This window comes from Sceloporus undulatus, chromosome 5 (assembly GCF_019175285.1).
Source record: "Sceloporus undulatus isolate JIND9_A2432 ecotype Alabama chromosome 5, SceUnd_v1.1, whole genome shotgun sequence".
Lineage (NCBI taxonomy): Eukaryota > Metazoa > Chordata > Lepidosauria > Squamata > Phrynosomatidae > Sceloporus > Sceloporus undulatus.
The window spans coordinates 140553318-140574907 of NC_056526.1; the positions used below are offsets into that span (position 1 = coordinate 140553318).

General features: G+C 38.5%; 1 protein-coding gene across 3 annotated transcripts in view; it reads left to right on the plus strand.

Annotated features, from left to right (window-relative positions):
• FSTL5 (follistatin like 5) overlaps positions 1-12075 on the plus strand; it is a 420360-nt gene extending 408285 nt beyond the window's left edge. For all 3 annotated transcript variants that reach the window (XM_042470475.1, XM_042470477.1, XM_042470476.1), the window contains one exon: positions 9333-12075. In XM_042470475.1, coding sequence (XP_042326409.1) covers positions 9333-10035 — 703 coding nt within the window. In that variant the 3' untranslated portion in view covers positions 10036-12075. The remainder of the gene's footprint in view (positions 1-9332) is intronic.
• Positions 12076-21590: the final 9515 nt, after the last annotated feature.

Sequence of the window (21590 nt, forward strand, 5' to 3'; positions counted from 1 at the left end):
AATAACTACTCTCCACAAGTACACTGGTGTGGAAACCTCCAAGGACTTCAGTGTAGCCATTATCACTGATATCCCTACTGCCACAACTACTACCAGAGGTGTTTCTGAAACCAAGTACAACTGATCCACTCATAGAAGAGACAGCTTTCAAGAGTTGCTGTGAGAACATTATGAGCTAATGAGAGAGTCCAGAGTATGTTACAGAAGAATTGACCCAAAAGAAGAGGAAGTGCCCTAAAATTAGCTTCCCAGGGACATCAAAGGAAAATAGATCAAAGTAGGAGCCACTGCAGTGTTAATGGTAGCTCTCCTAAATCCAAGGCAAGTTTGAAGACTGTTTGCATGTAGTGGGATAAAAGGCAAGCACAGATGGTTCCGTCTCAAAGGATTGCTGTTTGGCTTTCTGAATACCAATAATTACTACTTTCAAAAGTTTTTTCCTGAATATATTTGAAGTGGTCAGTGTGCTCCAGTAGCAAGCAGTTATTTTCAAACTAATGGTGAGGTAGGAAAGTTTTTTTTTCTTTTTCTTAGTTTCTTTTTTAAAAAATTCCATCCCGATTAATTAACAGAGGGTGCTGCCTTAGCCCCAGTATCAGTGCAAGTGCTGGAGGTAAAATGGCAACATAGAGTTGCTTTGACCCAAGGTTACTTATCCAAGCAGTCCCAAAGCTTCTCCCTGCTGACTACCTTTCAGATAAGGAATGACAAGAAATTTCTCAGATCTTGAGTTTTGAACAAACTTCATTGGTCTTTCTGAATTCACACAGAGAGGAGGAATGTATGGCATCTCTTGATTTCTTTGCTTTTTCTCTGTGCCTTGCCTCCCTGCTTTTACAATATTTCCAGAAGCAAAATTTTATCTTGCTTTTAATTGATTCATTTAACAAAAAGAAAATCTCAGCTCTGGTTTATTCTAAGACTGCATTGTCAGATTTACTGATTCCAAATCACCTCCACTGATTAGCTTACCTTACCTTTCAAGGTCTTACCTTTAAAACTTCAAGCACATTACTGCTTGATAATAATTCCTGACTGCTTTCTCACAGTTGAGGCAGTCTAGTCTGCTGTGTTCAGAGATCCAAAAGATCTAAATCCCCCCCCCCCCCCAGGAGGGTCCAGTCATTTCATCTGCTCCAAATTTGCTCCAGTTCTGTTTATAGTGTGATAATCAATGTGTCCCTTTGAGTTGCTCTGTACATTTTTCCTGCTGACTCCAAATGTGACTACCACTCAAACACTGATGTATGTCATTTCTGTTTCCACATGACATTCAGTTTGAAAGCTATTTCTTTAGTATTTTATGTGGAAACATCACTCAGTCTTTCCTCTATAGGAGCAACCAGCAATAAGAGAAGAATAACTAAGGGCCAAAACAGATGGCCCTTATGTGCTGATGTCTGGGCAGTTTCAGAGTGCAGCGTTTATATGCCACTTGTCCTGAAGCCACCCAGATGCTGCCCTGGCCATTTACATGTGGGCAGCTTCAAGGTGCTTTGGCAGCACAACATTTATACGCTGCTTGCCACCAGAGTGTCTTAAAGCCAGCTTCCTGCCACAGTGGGGTGGGAAAAGTCAGCTTTTTGCCATCTGAAAAGGAGTGGCTCTTGGTTACTCCTTTTTCAGCTGGGGAAAAGGTAGATTGGGGCCACAGCAAGTGTGCATTGTGGCCCCAATCCATCTTCAGAAGGGATGGCTTCAAGCCGCCCCTTCCACCGGACTATTTTTCCCCCTAAGTATTAGGAACACTGAGCTAGAGGCAAAGACATAGTTGGATTAGGGGTTTGACAGATGGGTGGCAAAACTCTGCCCCTGTTTGGCCCAGATCATTGCCGCAGCAACTAAATGGCATAGCAACGATCCACTCCCTCTTGGGAGCAAAACAAAGCTGCTGTAAGCAGCTTCCTGGAAGGGGCACAATTGGCACACTCGCATGCTGTTTGGGTGCTGCACCATGCTCACATAATCATGGCACACACACACACACCGTGTGGACAGGGGCAAGTCATGATGGCGGCTTGCCAGCAGAGTAGGGCTTCTGGGCATGTAAATACCCAGCCTCATCTAGCCCTAGTTCACTGGCAGGATGGCTAATATTACTTGTCTGTACTGCCCCTTAGTCTGGAATATTAGTATCGAACAAGATTTTGTAGCATCTTTGAGACTGTGCAAGAGATGTTCTAGAATGCACTTGTATAGGTCGTTTTCTTTAGCTGCTTAGAAATGCAGTGCCAGATCTGTATCCTGTTCTAGATAAACAGAATACAAGTGTACCAGGTTTTCTTTCTTTCAAGGGACAAAAGTGTTGTCTGACAATAGTAGCAGGCATTCTGTTGGGAAAAATCCTCAGCATCTGCTGCACATAGTGTTATTTGACTGCGAAATTGTTCTGTGTCTTAACTGTCCGGTGCTTTGGCACATTGGTCCCAGCATAAATATAATTCTCAAATGTGTATGATACTGATGGGATGCCTACTGCCAAGGGAAAATGATGGCTCTATTATACATCTATAAAACATGAAAATATGTATAGTCTGACTGTGTGGCATATCACAATTTTCTTCATAAAATACAGTTATTATCTTATTCAGATTATAAGGCTTTAAAAATAGTGGTGATCTCTAAGTTCAAAGGCAATCCCTTTGTTGGACTAGAACTCCAGGAGATTAGGTTCAAATCCCCACTCAGCCATGAAAACCCATGTTACATTCTGTCATACTAAGAGACAATCAGTGAAAACCTTCCCTGAATAAATTTTGCTATGAAACCTTCCATAAACTGAGGGAGATTTAAAGACACATAACAACAACCCTACAGTTAAATAACTGTATTTGAAATAGTCAACAATTTACTGGTATACACATTGGTGTTCTGTAATCCAGTCACACAAATAAATTACAGGTGTGCATGAGCCACAAGGTCTGGTTCAGACACTGATTCAGTAATTTGGGAGATGATCAAATTAGGCTGAAACAGATTTTCATAGTGCTTCATTTAACTTATGTTTGAAACCAGAGTACAGATTTGGAAATTCAAAGGTTCATGCAACCTTCTAGCTTGTTTTCTCTTTTTATATGAATTAAATGGAAATTTCAGGTAGATTAGCTACTTAAGAAAGAATTATGGGTATTAAAATGTATTTCTTTAGTAGGTTTCTTTTTTTCCTTTCATTCTTCTTTCCTTTTTTTTAAATTTTTTTTTTAAATTTAAAATTTTAAATAAAATTGTTGTTTATTTAAAAAGGGAACTGACAATAACATTTTTACATCTTTGCAGAAGTAAGTGTTGTTTGCGGATTGGTTGCCTCTCCAGGGCCCCTTAAGCCTACCAGTTTTCATTATCTATAACTATAACCTTTCTCCTAGTAAAGAAACCTGCAAACTTTTGCAAAATTATAAATGCAGAGATTTTGGTAGAAGAGAGTGGGGAGAAATGTTCATCCTTCCTTTTACTTGACTCCATGGATTTTTTTGTGAATTGGTATGAAAATGTTCCTAGGCAAGAAACCTACACAATTTCCAGATAGACAGAGGCCTAGGGAGTTATGTTGCATGAAAAATAAATAATAAGGTGGGAGTAGATGTGCGTGTATAGCATACAAGGGGCAGGGGCAGAAGGACGTGGACAATGGACATGATCTTAGAACAAAGAACTTTGGGTAGGAAAACTGAACTCTGGATAAGTCTTGTAATATAATGCTTTAACATTCCTCCCACAAAACATTGAAGGTGAATTGCTCTGGTAAAGTTATTCACTGTGGCCCAGTGAATAAGGAAGGAAGGGGCGGTGAGATGCTGCCCCTTTCTGCTCCGGATCGTTGCAGTGCCAACTGCATGGGCCTAAAGGAATCGGAATGTAGAAGAGAGAAAAAGCAAACACATTCACTAGTTCTTAGTTACCAAGTTCTTAAAATGAACATCGGGAAGGCAAGAAAGGAGAAGCCACCACAAAGTACTGAAATTGCTGGTAAGGTGGTAGAATGGTCCTTCTTTGCTTCAGAATAATAGAATGATTACTGTCATGTGAAAATTATAATATATATACACAATATATATAATGAAGCTGATTTTTTTCAGCAGAGTGGCCTGTTTCCTACCTCTTTCCATTTAGAGATGAATAAGATATTTATAAAATATTAGAAATTTTTTTTTCAAAATGGTCAAAAAAACATGGATTTTTAAAAAAGCATTGGACAACCCTGGTGAGAAGAATCCTGGACTGATTATCGTCTTTGCATATCAGAATTTATTCTCTTGTCTGTGCAGAAACTGTGTAAAAATATTTTGTAGACATACTTGTTTCCTCATAAAATGTTGTTTCTGGTGTAGAAGATGCTGTTGTTCAAGACTAATTATTTGCAAATCTCACATATGGCTGATTTGCATAGAAAATCAGCAAATCATCTGATTTGCATGTGTATGATCTGACTGTTCTTTAAGGAAATCACCACTTTTTATTTAGGATAGTATTTTCAGTTATGATGTGTCAAAAATTCACTGCATTGTTTCCTTTTATGGATTTATCCACTCTGTACGTCTTCAACCACATGTGGAAATGGATAGAAGTTAGAGTTCGAAAGCTGCTGATTTCCAAGTTTGTAATATGTTACTTATATATATAAAAAAGCTGTATATTTGAAAATACACAAAAATACTGTAAACATTCCTAAAATCTCCCTTTAGCCAATGTAGGCATTAATGTGCCCTTATAAAATGCACACCAGCACATTATGGATTACTTCGTCTCTCAAAAAAACAACAACAAAACAAAACAAAACAAAACAAAACAAAAACACCAAAAAAACCCCTCAATTGATCAAAAGGGAGTAAGACCCCCCCCAAAAGGAAATTGATAGGTCTGCCCATTTCTACAGTTTTTGGTGCGTATTTAGCAAGTGCAATGAATACTGACCCAATTAAATGGAATTTTCCAAGTGTGATACATATTTCAGTACATTCAAATGCCTATGATCTACCCCATTCACCTGCTTTTGATTAAAATATTTTTTCAAAGTTTCAAATTTTTGTATTTCTGCTTTATTGAATGGTAAAAGAGAGACCTATAGGCACTTTGACAAAAAAGCATATTGGTGATTCCAAGCCAGCCACTCTGATTATAATGTGGCACAGGGGAGGCATGAGGGTAAAGAGTCTCATAAATATTAATCAGGGATTAATGAACAGTGGGAGACCTCTGCATATCAATCTGTATGAAAGGGAAGTTTGCATTAAACATGGCAGTTCTTACATATAAATCACTAGAGAAAACTAAAGGCACTCTCATGTATGACTTGTTGTTCTACTAGAAGCCTACTCATAAAACAGTCTTATAGTACATAAGCCAAAGGCATAATTTTATGGCACAATTATGAGTGACTGCAAGAAATTTCATCCAATCTTTAAAAATTAAATGCCTATGAAAAGTGCCAGATTAACAGCTGTGGAAATTTAAAACTTTGTATTCCAATTGCAGCCTGAAGCTTGGATAGGCTTTCTGAAAGGAGTATGCAAGACTAACTTGCTTTGACTGCAGTAGAGTTCTGTTAACAGTGAAAGACAGTGAAACCTCTCTTGGTTCAATCACGGACTGCACCATTTAAGATTGTCCATGAAGGGCACAATTTAGATTCACCTTTGTATGCTGGATATCTTTCTCTGAAGGAGCAAGAATCAATACCTATCTTAAAAGATGCTGGAACTCCAGCCAATGGAAATAATGTTTGCGCACTAATGACCTAGCTGAAATACTAAAGATTATTTTCTGGGGTATGTTATACAATCTATTGTAGGATCCCAATCTATCAAGACAGTGCAGGCATTTCTTTGTCTAGTTATTGGGTTAAAGCACAATTGGCTGCAAAGCTTTTTATTATGGATGTTCAGTTTCCCATTCCTGTGAATGGAATTTCTGAACTTTAACAATAGACATGACAAAAATAAAAATGAGCCCTCACGTTTCAGGAATTTGACATTCTCAGAAGAGGATCAAACTACAATGCCCATCAACCCTTTGACTGGCCAACTTGTCTGTTTCTAATGGGAGCTGTAGTCCAAAATTTCCACTAGTTGCCTGCATGCTTATAGGAGGGAAACTTTTAACTCTTTTTCTTCATTTCAATCAGTTGAAATAATTGCATGAATAATCATAAATAGCAAAAGCTAGAATCTGATTTGCCACCACACACATCCCTAAATATGCCAATACTTTTTTAAACATATTTTATCTGTCAGCCTTCACAGGGAAGAGATAATGGGTTCTAGTAACCTATTGGCTTTAAATCTGTTTGATGTTTGTCCACACATAACCTTGTAACAAAACCTTAGAGAAATGTCACCACCTTTCTTTCTCACTGGATTAGCACTTTCACAGCTTCTTATGTTATGTAGTAAATCGGAAAAGATCACACCAGCTACTAGAATCATTTGATGGAGATAACAATTGAGATAGTGTTGCAATCCATTGCATAGAGTTTCACAACATAGGTTTCATTAGCCATCTTTATATTTTATTTGTCAATGACTCTGCACACTTCCAGCATATTGTGGTGTGTGTATGTGTCTGTTTTGATGTTTATCTAAGTGCATTCTTCTTGAGATAGAGCAAAAAGAGTTTCTGTAGTTAAACTCATAGAAACAAAAATACATTTCAATCTAACAAGTGTAGGCCAGAATCATGCTGGCACACTGTATTAGTGATTGTACCTGTTGCAGTTTGATGCAGAGGTGGCGAGGGAAGGCAGAAAAAAAAAATCTGCCTGCATTAAACAGCCCATTTCGCCAAGATTTTACTTCCATTACATAGCTTCCACCTATCCCAGTTTGGCATGGATAGTCCTGATTAGTTCTGTCATCCTACTTTTCCAGCTGCTTTTTAAATGTCTCAGTTTCTTTCTCCTTATTCCACCAGTGATGTCATTAGGTGAGTGCAGGAGATGCAGGCACATGGGTTAACAGCCCACATGAGGGGTGACATTCTGGTGGGGTGGCTGGGTGAGTGGGCTCCTTTTGGTTTCATTGCTGTTTGGCTCCCTCCCTGGAACAGAAGCAAGGCAGTGGTAGAATGACAAGTGCTGGGCCTGCTTCCTCTCTGGGCAAGGAGCTGGACAGGCAAATGCCATGAGGGATGAGCAGTTACTACTACCACCACCTCTCAGCAGCCCTCCTTGCACCAGTTTGGAGAGAGAGAGACAAAGGGAGGGAGAAGAGGCAGCAGCAAGGGCAGTGGAGGAGAGAGCCTGCCCCTCATGCTTTTGTCACTGGCCTGGTTCGCTCCCTGGGAAAGGAGTCAGACCGACAACAAAGCCATATAGGATGAGCAGCAGGGTGAGGGAGGGCAGGCTGTGGCTGCTGCCCTCCTCAGCAGCCCTCCTGCATCAGGTTTCACCAAGTCTGGTGATGCCACTCTCTCCCACTTTCCCCCTTGTTGCCAGCTTGCTTCCATTTCTGTAAACGGTGTTCAAACTGCAAAATTTGCACTCAGTTAACACAGCAGTGAGAAGAGAGGAGGGGCAGAATTGTGTCCTTCACAGTAGACTCAGGTTTAGCAAGGTGCTGGAGCCTCTTCTAGCCTGTGTGCTCTTCCTCATTAATACCTTTTGCCATCTTGACCATACTGATATTGCTGGGCAACATGTGTCACTGCAGTGACCATGGTCTTTTTCTTCTTTCCATCATCAGCAGAGTAGTTATACAGGCCTGGTACACCTATATGATTCTGGCTTTCACAATTGTTGCAGGTGACTGCAGCAGGTCCCTCAGTGTCCATACTGAGAAGTCTTAAGCAGGCACTGGAACAAGACTGTGGGTTTCCCTGTTAAATAACAGTGTAAAGGACTCCTGTTGGCTTGGCCTTTGTCCCCAAGCTCTGTTAGCAAACTCAATCAACTGGGCCTATAGTTATGTAGAAAGCGCCTGACTATCTCATTCTGGAGCCAAGTCTCTGACTCATTTCCTCTGAGCAAAAATCCCCACAAGCCCCTTAAGAAAAAGAAGTGAATAAGAAAAAGTGAAAAATTAAAAAAGAACCCTCAAACACTGTTGCCAGGTCACCTTCTCCTCTGTACTCCAAAACCTCCTTGACTATAAAATAAATAAATAAATAAAGGGGGGGGGGGGGGAGAGGAAAAGCCTGTGAGCTCTATTTATCTTTCACCCATATGCCATAGCATTCTTCTGTGATTGTAGGAAATGCTGAAAGCATTAAATGTACAATCATGCACCTTTGAAATGACCATTCATTTGTGAAAGAATATGAATGCTATTCTTTGTGAAGAGGGCCTAAATACCTCAAAGGCACCAGATCCTGTTTGATCTTGGAAGCTAACTAGGACTGGTCCTGGTTAGTACTTGGATGGGAGACTGCCAATGAATACCAGGTGTGTAGACCATGGGGAGAAGCAAATGGGCATCCAGGAGTGGCCAGAAGCCACTCCCGGCCCAATTGCCCTGGGTCCATGGCAGACACATGCTGTGGCCCTCAGGGTGCCTCCTGCCACATTCCCAGGCTGGAAGCTGTCGCTGTCTGCCAGTCTGTTTTGGACCTATATTTCAGAGGAAAGAACTAGAAAAATCACTTCTGAGTATTCCTTGCCCAATCAGCGTCTGAAACAGCTGTCTCAGGAGCTGAGCAGATGTCCAAGCCCATCTATTTTGGGCCAGTAGTGCAGTGGACGTTACATTCATTTGGTGCTCATGGGAGGAAAAAATATCTGAGAATGAAATTAACAAAAATATATGACATAACTGCTTAAGTTCCATTGAATCTGTTCATCCGTTTTAGTTTAAGCAGCAGTAATTTGATTTCATTTTACATGAAGAAAATTTTACTGGCATTATTGACATTCAAAACATTGTAGCATTCCCCCTGCGTGCATGCGCACGCACACACATTCACGTGATGAAACCTATTTCAATTAAAATTGATATGTGATTCTGAAATATTTTGTTCTTCTTGAATTGAATTCCAGGTATATTGTAAGTTTCATCAACAATTTGGTGAGAAAATTAATGACTTGGGACTCAGTTATATGGTCATGTTTGTCACTTGGTAACAGGAAAAATCAGCTATAATTTGCATGTTTTAACAAGTTATTAGAGATATAATACCCCAGACAAAATATTTCTCTAAATATATTCAGTCAAACATACTACTGCCTACCATGAAATGTAGAGTAGTGTGATATGTTACGAAGTGAATACATGCATGCCAGAACTGTGTGCCAAATATACATGGAGGCATATTTACATATAACTCTCAATGCAGACCTTTAAGCAACTGCTGTATTCTATAGTTTATATTTTCACTATAGTCATTTTGTTTTAATATTTTTATAGGTTTGGATTTATTCTTCATGAAGCTGAGCCTCTGCTCCAGAAAATTGATCTTGAAACCATGTCGTACATCAAGACAATTAGTTTAAAGGATTACAATTGTGTTCCAAAGTCTCTGGCATACACTCATCGTGGAGGATATTACTTTATCAACTGTAAGCCTGACACTACTGGAGCTGTTCCACCACAGCTAATAGTGGACAGTGTCACCGACTCTGTTATTGGATATAATGGGGATGTCACAGGAACTCCATATATCTCTCCAGATGGTCACTATCTAGTCAGCATTGATGATGTGAAAGGTCTCATGAAGATCCAGATCATTACAGTTAGAGGAGAAATACAGGATGCCTTCGACATTCACACCAACTTGCACATATCTGATGTAGCTTTTCAAGCATCATTTACTGAAGCCCATCAATATAATGTCTTTGGTAGCTCTACCACACAAACTGATGTGCTCTTTGTAGAATTGTCCTCTGGCAAGGTGAAGATGGTGAAGAGTCTTAAGGAACCTCTTAAACCAGATGAATGGCCTTGGAACAGTAAGAACCGATTAATTGAAGGCAGTGGTCTCTTTGGTCAATACCTGATGACACCTTCCAAGGAATCCTTGTTTATACTAGATGGACGACTGAACAAGCTAAATTGTGAAATCACTGAAGTTGAGAGAGGAAACACAGTAATTTGGGTTGGAGAAGCATAAGAACCATATTAGATAACAGCTGAGTGAATAGTTTTACAGTACATTGCACTTAATGTCATTCTCTAAAATGTCACCGTTTTCTTAAGAAAAAAGCTAGACCTTTCTGTACATGTTGTGTGGTTGACCAAGATGCAATTTTGGTGAAATAAAAAATGCAGAAATTGTGAGTAAACATTCTATGTAATAATGATGACCTCTTAGGACACATTGGCCAACTAAATTTATAATAGCTGCCCTCAATACATGAGGAAATGATACCGCATACCCTAACTACATGAGGATATGCCACATTTCAAAATGAAGTCTTTTTAAAAGACAACAACAACAACAACAACAACAACAATAATAATAATGACAACAATAAAACAATAATGTTGTTATTAGTATTATTCATGATAGTGTAATCGGATTTACTGAATTCTTAAGTTACACAATGTGTATAACTTTAGGTTTTCTAAACAGAAATATTCTGCCCTGTCCACTGTTTAATGTTTTCGTGCCTTGAAGGGAAATGTCTCATAAGGAAAGAGAAGCCTGAAAAATATGTAATTGTATTCCCATTGTGGCTACAGGCTTTCTTTTTCCCCTGAAAAGAAGCTTTTGATATCTCAAGTTTTTCATCTCCATCAAGTTGTAAAGCATGGTTTTAAGACAAAGGGAAAATACATTTGCAACATCTTGTCATGTCATTTTTTATTATCACAGTTTGAAGACATAGTTTTTATTGCCAGTTATAGCATTCTGTTAACTGCTCATAGGACTTTGACCCTTCTTTTTGTAGCAGACTTAGGCAACGGTTTATTGCTCCACCTGTAAAAGGGTTGCATCAACAGGGAGTCTCGGTTCTACTAACCAGAAACAATGTATGTACCTACTTATGAAAAACATGTTTTCTCAAACCAATACCAAGCTTCACTTACACTGGCAAGAAAACTGTTATTTTTAAAAAGAACAATTTCTTACTAGAGATGCATTTTTAAAAATTCTGTATAACAATAGAACTTACACTGCAATCCTATACATTTCTACTCAGAATTCAATGGGGCATATTCCTAGATAAGTGGATATAGGATTGCAGACTTTTAAAAAAATGGAAATTAATAGCACAATCCTATACATACCTACTCAGAAACAAATCATGTTGAGTTAAATGCTTCTTATTCCCAAGGGGGTATAAAACTACTGCCCCTTATGGCAGTAAGTCATATTGAACTCAATGAGACTAACCACTAAGTAAATGTGTTTAGGATCACTTTGCTAGATGTACAAACTTTACGTGTACATTGTTTGTCAAATACCTGCTTTTTGTCAATACTTTTGATAAAACTCAGTAAATTTTTCTACCCCACTTCTGCCATTAGATGTCAAGGTATTGTCTTTCCATTTTGTTTCCTTTACTTTCAAAAATTACTGCTTTAGTTTTGGACATTGTGTCTGCATAAACCTATTTAGGAATAATAAGGGTTCTAAAATTTAAAATCAGTGTAACCGCTAGATTGAGGGACAAAATATCTGCTTTCAACAAAAACTTTTTCTTTGGATCTTCAATTTTAAAAATTGTGGTTTTGATTATTCTTACTCTCATATAATTAAAGACCCAGGTTTATTTAACTGAAGCAGGCAGTAAAACTGACCTCTGTTTAATCAATACAATCAGAAATGTTTCTCTATGTTTACTCAAATGTGTAATGCTGCTTAGAAATTTAAAAATTTTCTAGCATTGTATTTTCTTGTGTATAGTTAGCATCCTGAGCTCTGATACAGTAGAATTTCTTTCACTGTAAAGAAACTGGCAGATAGATTTGGTCGAAGAAAAGAACTGACTTACATTTACAGCTACTGAATCCTTTTAATAATTCCCCCGTTGTGAACAAAAGCAAAAAACAGAACATAAAATCCAACAACCATGTGAACAGTCTATTATTGAATGAGTTACAATAGTCCATCACTTCTACATTTTTCTTCTCTATCTTCTACCATGTTGATGTTCTGTATGTAGAAAATGCTTGATAAAGGAGAATAAACCCCTTACATTTTAAATGTTCTTGTCTTCAGTCAATATGCCAACAAAGTTATGTTTTACATTGTAATAACCAAAGATAATTTTAAGGGAAAGTCAATGTGTGGGAGAAAAAATGGGAAAATTCACTGTGGTCCAAAACACACTGCAGAAATAATCCAGTTTGAGACCAATTTAACTATCCTGGGTCAGTGCTAGGGAATTCTGGGAGCTCTAGTTTTATGAGACATTTACCCATCTCTGTCGGAGAGCTCGGCACTACAATAAACTACAATTCCCAGGATTCTTTAGCACTGAGCTAGGGCAGTTAAAGTGGTCTCAAATTGGATTATTTCTGCAGTGTGTTTTGGATCTGCCTTCTGCAGGAACTTTGTTACTACTTTTTAAATTTCATTACTGGTGATTGGAAGATTTTGCAAATGCAATCGAGAGTTGCATAACGCTACATTAAGTTCTTCAAGGTAGCTCTCTCACAGATTCACATTTCTTTGGAAAACTGTATATAGGAACTAATTAATGGATCCACATCAAACTGGAGGGAGGCTTTTGGTAAGGTGTCAGAGAGCTATATCCTGGGTGTCAACATTTTTGCAAGTGACTTTGAGGGAGTGAAAAGAATTTTTATCCAATTTATGGGCAACTTCAAAATCTTTGTAAGTGAATTTAAAACTGAATGGAAACTAATGAAATGAATTTCAGCGACAACAAATGCAAGGTTTTTTATGATGGTGGGAGGAAATCAAAGCAGAGATACATGATTGTAGTATTTCTGGCTTTGTTTTTTACATCTGGAAAGTTTCTCAGGATTGGTGTCAGTCACAGGCTGACTCTGAAGTTTATCAGACAAGGGAAATTGGAAGTATAATCCAATGGCAATCTGAACACAATCATGGTCTTTAACATTATTGCGTGATTGACTACCACACGCAATTTCAGGCAATGGGAAGTCAGTCCGAACACAATCATGGGGTTTCACGTTATTGCGTGAGAGGTGATCGCATGCAATTTTGGGCAATGGCAAGCAATTTTCAGGAAATGGGATTTCAGTCTGAATGTAATTCGAATTCACATAAATTCACTGAACTAGCGAATTCACATGAAGGCGTTCTGGCCTCATTTTCTTTTCATTCGAAATTAAGAGAAATTCCTCCTGTGTGATAAACTCCTCTGCTGTGTGTCGCAGCTGCTAAAAAGTTTATCACAATTTAAAGCTACTTTTAGAACTAGATTTTTACAAGTTTTCCAGGTTAACATATGAAGAGTTGTGACCAGCTCACACATGGTGAATGCAGACAAATTGGAATTTGTTCAAAAGAGGAGGATGAAGACACTCAGGCACATGAAAATTGCATCCTGTGAAGTGTTGTTGAAAGAATCAAATATTTAATTTGGAAAAAATAGAGGAGGTTATCACGTATGAGAATGCAAAGACATATAATGTGCATCTATACAGGCCAGAATTATGTGTAATGGGCTTAAACTGCTGAACATTAGTTGAATATTAAAAGAAACTTATTAATGGAAAACCTGTGTGACAATTATCTGGATAGACAGACAGGGTATTATTCAGTCTGACAATTATCTGGACAAACAGGGTTATTATTCACAATGGAATCTTGAAACAGAGGCTTGACAATTATCTCTAGGAGAAATTTTATCTCCCAGTTTCTTGAATCAAACAGTAGAGTGTCCTATGACTCTGGAATTTAAACTTATTTCTTAAGTGGGAGCAGTACCTTGTCTCCTTTCTCTACTAGAGCAATCCAAGACAACAGGATGGAGAACAGTGGGGCTATAAACCAGGCATTAAGTTCATAAATGGCAAGAAAGAAAAAGATTTAAAGGTTCAGAAGATAAACTAGAATATAAATTGAGATTCTGGATTTTGGAATATTTGCATACACTTAATGAGAAAACATGGCGATTGAAGCCAAGTCTAAACACAAAATTCATGTTTTAAGTTGATTATACACCTTACACCCATAGCCTGAAGGTATAGTTCAGTGGTTCCCAACCTTCCTAATACCACGACCCCTTAATACAGTTCCTCATGTTGTGGTGACCCAAACCCATGAAATTATTTTCATTGCTACTTCATAACTGTAATTAAATAGATGTTTTCCAATGGTCTTAGGCGACCCCCATGAAAGGGTCATTCAACCCCCAAAGGGGTCCCGACCCACAGGTTGGGAACCACTGGTATAGTTAAACAATATTTTTAATAATTTCATAATATTATAATAAGTTTGGATACACTGAACTGTCAGAACACAAAGGTGTCACTATATCAGTCACCCATGAAAAAAGTTTTGGATATTAGACCATTTCAAATTTCTTTTGGGAGGGATAATAAATATTCAAACTTTATATTCAAAGTGGGAGGAACGCTTCAGAAGTCTTCTATCATCTCTTTGCCTTTGGCTTATAGTAAGAATGAATTATGTAGACAATTATAATTGGAAAATGTTTATCATCTTTTTTAAGACAGAAAAGTCATCTTCTCTTTTTTTGAGATCTTTGTTTTAAAGCCATGACTCCAGAGAACAGGACCCAGAACAAATGATGCAAGCTACAGGAAAAGAGGTTCCATCAACATTAGGAGGAACTTCCTGACAGTAAGGGCTGTTCAACAGTGGAACACACTCCCTTGGAGTGTGGTGGAGTCTCCCTTCTTGGAAGTCTTTAAACAGAGGCTGGATGGCCATCTGTCGGGGATGCTTTGATTGAGAGTTCCTGCATGGCAGGGGGTTGGACTGGATGGCCCTTGTACTCTCTTCCAACTCTATGATTCTATGACTTCAGACCTATGCAGCCTTAGCTGGGACTAAGGGTGGAACAGATGGCCCTTTAAAGCTGCTGTCCAGGTGGCTTCGGAGTGTGGTACACCGCACATTCTGAAGCTGCCCTAAAGCCACCCAGAAGTTGAGCAGGTGGCCAGATGTGGGCAGCTTCAAGATATTCTGGAGGCACATTTACATGCCACACACCACTGGAGCATCTTGAAGCTGGCTTTGGGCCTCGGCAGGGCTGGGAAAGATGGCTTTTTTCTGGCCCAAAAAGGACAGGATCTTTTCTGCTCCTTTTTGGGCTGACTTCAAGGTGCGTTGAGGCTGCGGTGTGTGTTTGCTGTGGCTCCAATCCATCTTTGGTGAGTTCTTTAAGCCACCCCTTTTGATCGGTTTGTTCCCAGCCTAAATCACTGTGCATCATTTTTGAAAAAATATGTGTAGAATTACAGAATAATTGCATGATCTTTGCTCATATAATATCTAATTGTGTTCATTGGGGCTTATCCTGGGAAACACCATACATTTGTAGTCTAATAGTCAAATCCTATACTTCTGTATCAGTTTGTTGTACCTTTGAACCAGAGTTCTCTAAACTGTAGGCAGCCTATTAAAAATATAAAATAATAATAATGCAACAATAGTTCAATAAAAGAATTACAAAAATAGTGGGACATAAAACCAAGATAAAATCAATGGCAGAGAGCCACAAAACTACAGCTTATAACAAGCCTTATACAAAAGAAAATCAATCTCATTAGCATCAAATTTAATCCACCCAGAAAAAGGACCGAAATAAGTGGATTCCATGACTGTCGAAGGAGGAGCCTCTGAATTAGACTATATGAAACTGGTTCTAAAAGGGATCCACCTAATTTATTTATTTATTTATTTATTTATATCCCTCCTTTCTCCCCAGAGGGACCTCAAATGGCTTAGAAATAAAACCTTTAAAATTATTATAAAATTTAAACAATTAAATTCTTTCTGCACTTGGCTTATTACTTCTCTTCCAGTCTGACCTTTTCTCTCCTTCCCTCTGCTCTTCATACACTTATTCTTCTAACAAATGTCAGACCCTCCTCCTCCTCTGATTGGAACATATTTTTCCACAACTCATTCCTGTGCTCCTCATTGTTGCTCCTTTGCTTTCTCATTATTCTTCTTTCATTGTTGTCTCCTTGAGCTCTTCCACTCACTCCATCTTTGCTTCTCCTCCTTTTCCTCTGAGGTTTAAAGGAATCTTGGATGCAGCTAACCTTGCTCCCTCAGCCCCTTCTGGTCTTCTATCTCTACAAACCAAAGTCTGCAATGGCAACCAGTTTCTGGCAGCTATTACCAATTAAGCATGTAAAGAATGCTCTCTCTTTTTCCCCCAACCTCAATATGAAAGGGTATCTTGGCATAGTGAAAGTGACTGTCAACAAACCTATGTGGAAAAATGCATGCAGTACGCAAAAATCTTTTGTCTCCTTGTCCTTGCATGTGAGAATGAAGATTTTTATCCCTGCTGCCAATACCATTTGCAGCCACTGAGACCTACATCCAACTCAAGACAGTGCCAGCATCATTGGAGGACAGAGTACAATGAAGCCTGATGACTACTGATAGAAGTACAGCATGTCATTATTATTTTTACAGACAACACATCTCAGGTGAAGAAAGTAGCTTTAGCTTCCTGTGAAAATTTCTCAGGCAGTATTGATCTTCCCTTTCTCTTTTCATTCTGTGTATTGATTTTCATTTTAAGCAGGCTGGTGGGCAAATGCTGATTCACTCATTTCTGTCAAATGATTAGTAATGGATATCCAGGCAGAAGGATATCATTAGTGGTTCTATACGGCTAATCTGTAAGTATAAAAAGGCTTAGACTTAAATAAGGAGAAGAAGGGAGGTGTCACATCCAAGAAGATGTTTCACATAAACAAATTAACACATTAAAAATGTGGGTTTACATAGTTCATTCAAACAATGGCACCATTGCCCATTCTGGTTTCAGCTCAGCCCCAAAACTTTGACACTTCTCAATAATCAAAACATATATAAAAGTGGGAGGGTTTCCAGGCTTGGCATATGTTAAGAACATAAAAATGATATAATAATTTGTTTACAGTGTGTTCAACCAGATAACCACATAGGAAATCCACAAATGTGACATAAATGAATAGCACTTTTCTGCTCTGTTTCTTGGTAATCAGCACTCATGTGCTTACTGCCTAGGATACAGGAAATAATCATGATGAGTAGCCACTTTTAGACTTATCTGTATGAATTTGTCCAGTGCTTTTTGTCAGCCTTTAACTATCACATTAGTGGCTATTCCTCCACCATAAATATTTTACCTGCAGAAAATGCTGTTTACTGTACTAAGCAACAATGTACAAATTTTGTGCAGAATAAGTCCTGAATTGCAAATAGCCTTCAAAAACAATTCTCGCAGTGGGAAGAAGATTGCTGAAATTACTCATCACTACCTTTTAGAGGAAACATAGGCGGGGTACATACCGCCGCTTTGCGGCGGTCTGCCGCCGCCGCCGGTAGGTCCGCGGGGGAGCCGGAGCCTTCAGATGGCGCGGCTCCCGCGCGGACCGAAAAAGAAGCTCCATTTCGGAGCTTCTTTTTGCGGCGCCTCCATGACGTCATGAGGCGCCGCTGGCACATTTGCGACGTCATAGGCGCCGCGACACGTCTGGACGCTATGCGTCCAGTACGTAAAGATGGCGGCGCCCATGTGGAAGGGGCGCCGCCATCTTGTACGGTCACAGTCCGTACTAGACTCAGGGGCGTCTATAAGAGACGCCCCTTTTTAAAAATGGGACGTCCAGAGGACGTCCCAACTGCCGGTTTGTAACCGGCCTTAATGAATAATTAGGTTGCAATTGCATCTTTATCTGAAGATACAAGCAAACTCATATAAGACTACAAGATCCATCAATTAATCTTGCCCCAAGTTATTAAGTCAAATTTAGTATTTTCAATTTATCTGAAGGGTGTATATGGAGCCTTAGTAGGTCAAAATGGCACCACTAATGTAGCCGAGCTCCCCGATGTGTCGGAGTGCCTGGAACACCTAACGTTGTAGCATGGTTTGAGTTTGTGTACGTGGATCTGATCAGTACCCGCCAAAGGCATGAAGGAAATATGGTATGTATTTTTAAAGGAAATATGGTATGTCCTTAATTATTTTGTGATCTTTTAATTTAAAAAAAGCAAGCATATGAAGGCTGTTCCCCTTACTGCAACTAGTATTATGGGAGGGCCACTTTGATGAGATATGGAGGGAAGTAGTGGGTAGAGAACCTCTGCTTCCTAGAGACAAGACTATCAGCAAATCTCATTGAACACACAGTAATTCTTCCACCCACTTCTCATTCTGTGCTGGCACTTAGCAGTCCAACTATTATTTCACAGGGAACTGGATCAAGCCCTGACATCTCCAGTTCCTGACCTTTAATAAATAAATGTGCATTAGCGTCTTTCCACTAGTTACTGTGAGAAAAGCAGGACTGAAGAATAAAGCACATTCCAGTATTCATCACTGTTACAAAATACGCACCATTACTACCTTAACCTTTCTTTGCACATATATTTAAGGCATCTATTTTACTATTCAGATTGCACTCTATGTCCTGTTGACTGCACTGGTGCTTTTAGAAATATGGAAAGATTGTTCCTATATGAACAGTTCCAGCTGAGCTATACTTGATAGTTCCTGACAAATTTTGTTCCTAACAGAAGCCTGAAGTGAATCAAAATTCACTTCACTTAGTATATTTAGAACTAGCATGTGAAAAATTGTGCCTTCCTCATGAATATTAAATTTATTCTTACTTTAATCTTCCTGATGAAGGGGAAAAAACTATTAGATTGTTAATATTCTTTTTTTTAATCTTCCTGATGGCTATATCTGGTTTATATCTTGGCAGTCTTCAATAGGCCAGAGATCTCTCATTGTTAGTACAGCTCCCTTCTAAATGCTCCATGCATAATTAATTCCCAGGTATTTTTTTTACCTTTTAATTAAATGCCCACTGAGTGTATAATGGAAACCAATGCATATCTCTGTTGAAAGTTCTTCAGTGGCAATGGTGCTGGGCTTATTTTTGTTTCATTTTTATATTCCTTTCCTAAAATGAAAATCCAATTGCTACACCAGAAGAAAATTAACTGTAATCTTGAGCAATAAGTGCAATGACTTGAGAACAATGAACAGCAGTGCTGTGAAGTGAAAAATGGTCATGCCTAAAGAGAAAGGGAAATCAACATACAGCAATTCTGGAGCAGGGATGGTTAAAAAAAAAAAAACATGCCAATCAGAAATACAGGTATATGTGGCTAGCAAAAAGCAGTGGGAATGCAACTGAGTAGAAATGCATTGACTGCCAGCTGCCTTTCAGATTAGCAGAAGCCACAAAAAACAATATCCCAGCAAATTTACTCACTAGCTAGGTATGTATAACCAATGATATCACAAAATCTGATGGTGATTCCAGGTTCAATAGCATGAGCCAACATTTTGTCACGGCTTAATCAATACATACTTAATGAAGCCTTATTAATAAGTCACTCAAAAGTTGTAATCCAAGCCATATAAATTTCATTGAACTGTAAGAAAACATATAAGCATGTAATCTGGAAGGTGGCAGAAAATTCTACAGTTTAAAGGTTTATAATCCCAGTGAAATTCAAAGTGAGTGTGTGAGAGAGGGAGCACATCCAGCTCATCAGACAGGACAAAACTGAAAGTCTTTTCAGGGTAAAGAGGGTGCAGCAACTTTTAGGCTAGACTTTGCAGCAATTGGGCTGGGAAAAATATTCATATCTTTTCATCCCTAGGATAAAAAATAGGCTGCCTGTCAGGAAAAAATAAGAAACCAGAAAAATCCCATTAGGAAGTATAACAGACCAGTAAGAATTTTGCATGAAGTGTTTTGTTTTTCTTTCACAACAGCACCTGTTTTCTGTGCAGAAAACCTGCTTTCTTTTCCTAAAATGATTTTTGTGTGGTGAAGAAACCATATGTTTTTCTCCGCACAATAATTCCTCTGCATCACTTTACAACATTCAAATATATGGAGAATATTGTGGGGGTATATTCACTTTATCCTACAATAGTGGGGATGGGGATGGGAAACAACTACTGCAATTATTTGTTCTCTCATGTAACAATAAAATAGTTCAGAATTCACAGATTTTGTCTCTTGATGAATGGCAATGCTGAGCTGCATTGTATCTCATCCAAATATATTAAAGAATTATGTGAAAAGACTAGCATTTCATCTAAAACAGTAACATTCACAAAATATTGTCCATAAATTAAAAAAAAATGAGAATGACTATGGATACATAGAACCCAAAGACAATAATTTGTAATTACAAAACTTTCATTAATACTTAACAGAAAAGATGAAGATCTAGCAAGGGAAAAGATCTTTTACATTTAAATTGCCTTGTCTCAGCATTTCAACCAAGTGACATTCTCATGATGTCTCTTCAAAAGAGAGAAATTGAAGAGACAATTTAAATGGTAAAGGGTAAAGTGTCTCATTCACATGAATTCTTTATACAGTGGTATAAGAAGCATGTGGATTATTTGGGCCCTTTCTTTTAATCAAAATGCTCTGAGTGTTGGTAGCCTGCAGAATTTCCATTGTGTAATCCTGTTGCCATTATTTGTATACTAGGCAAATACCTACTCCATGCTCAATCATCTCATTTCTTTCACTGGGAGGTGCTGGCAGTGGTATCACAGGATCCTCCCCTTCCTGCTACCATTGCCTCTCTTTCCTACCCAACCAGCTATTTGGAAGCAGCAACAGATGGCAGTTCCTTTGGTTATCTTAATTTCGGCCAAGAGAGCCCAAGCCTGTGGAGAAACTGAAATGGTGAGACAAGCTGGTTGCAAGATCATTGAAGTAACCACCTCCCATCCATTATTCACCACTGACTTGAACTCTCACAACCTTAGTCAAGAGAAATGAAGGCTGCGTAGAAGCTCATATGCAAAGTGATGGCACAGTGACCTGTTTGAAAGCTCACCACAGCAGCCACATCCCATCCATTCTTCACTGAGCTCTCTCAACTTCATCCAAGAGATCCTAAGGCCATGAAGAAGCCCAAATGGGAGGCAGTGGCACAGGAAACTGGGTGCATGCCCCATTAAGGGTTGATAGCAGTCACCCCTCCGCGGATTTCCACACACACACACACACACACACACACACATATATATAAAAATGCATGAAGTTTCATTTCAATAAATAGGAACATATATGTTTACTGTTTGCTTTTTTTAAAAAAATCCTTTCAATTTATGATCTCTAAAGAAGTTTTTAAAAAAGTTATCTCTATTTTCTTTTTGATTAAATATCTCCTTCAAGCCAAATACCTAACATACATTTTTGGATATGAGCTTCAATTCATGATGATCTGTCTCTCATGAACAGATGGAAATTATGTTTTGTTTTGCAAGGATTACCTTCAATCTGTTGTTTTTTATGTCCATTTACAGTGATTGGCTATCCACTGAACACAGTTCCACACTGTGTTCAGCTTTACATTTATCCTTGCTTTGTTCATTATTAGGTTTATTCCAAATACCTCCTGGAACATTTATTTATTTCTGCAAGCACATATTGATATATACCACTTTCTGGCACTAACATGCAAAACAGAATTGGGAGGCTGGCTATAGTTTGTTTTTCCATTGCTAGTTATTCTAACTCATATATTCACTCATCAATTTTGAA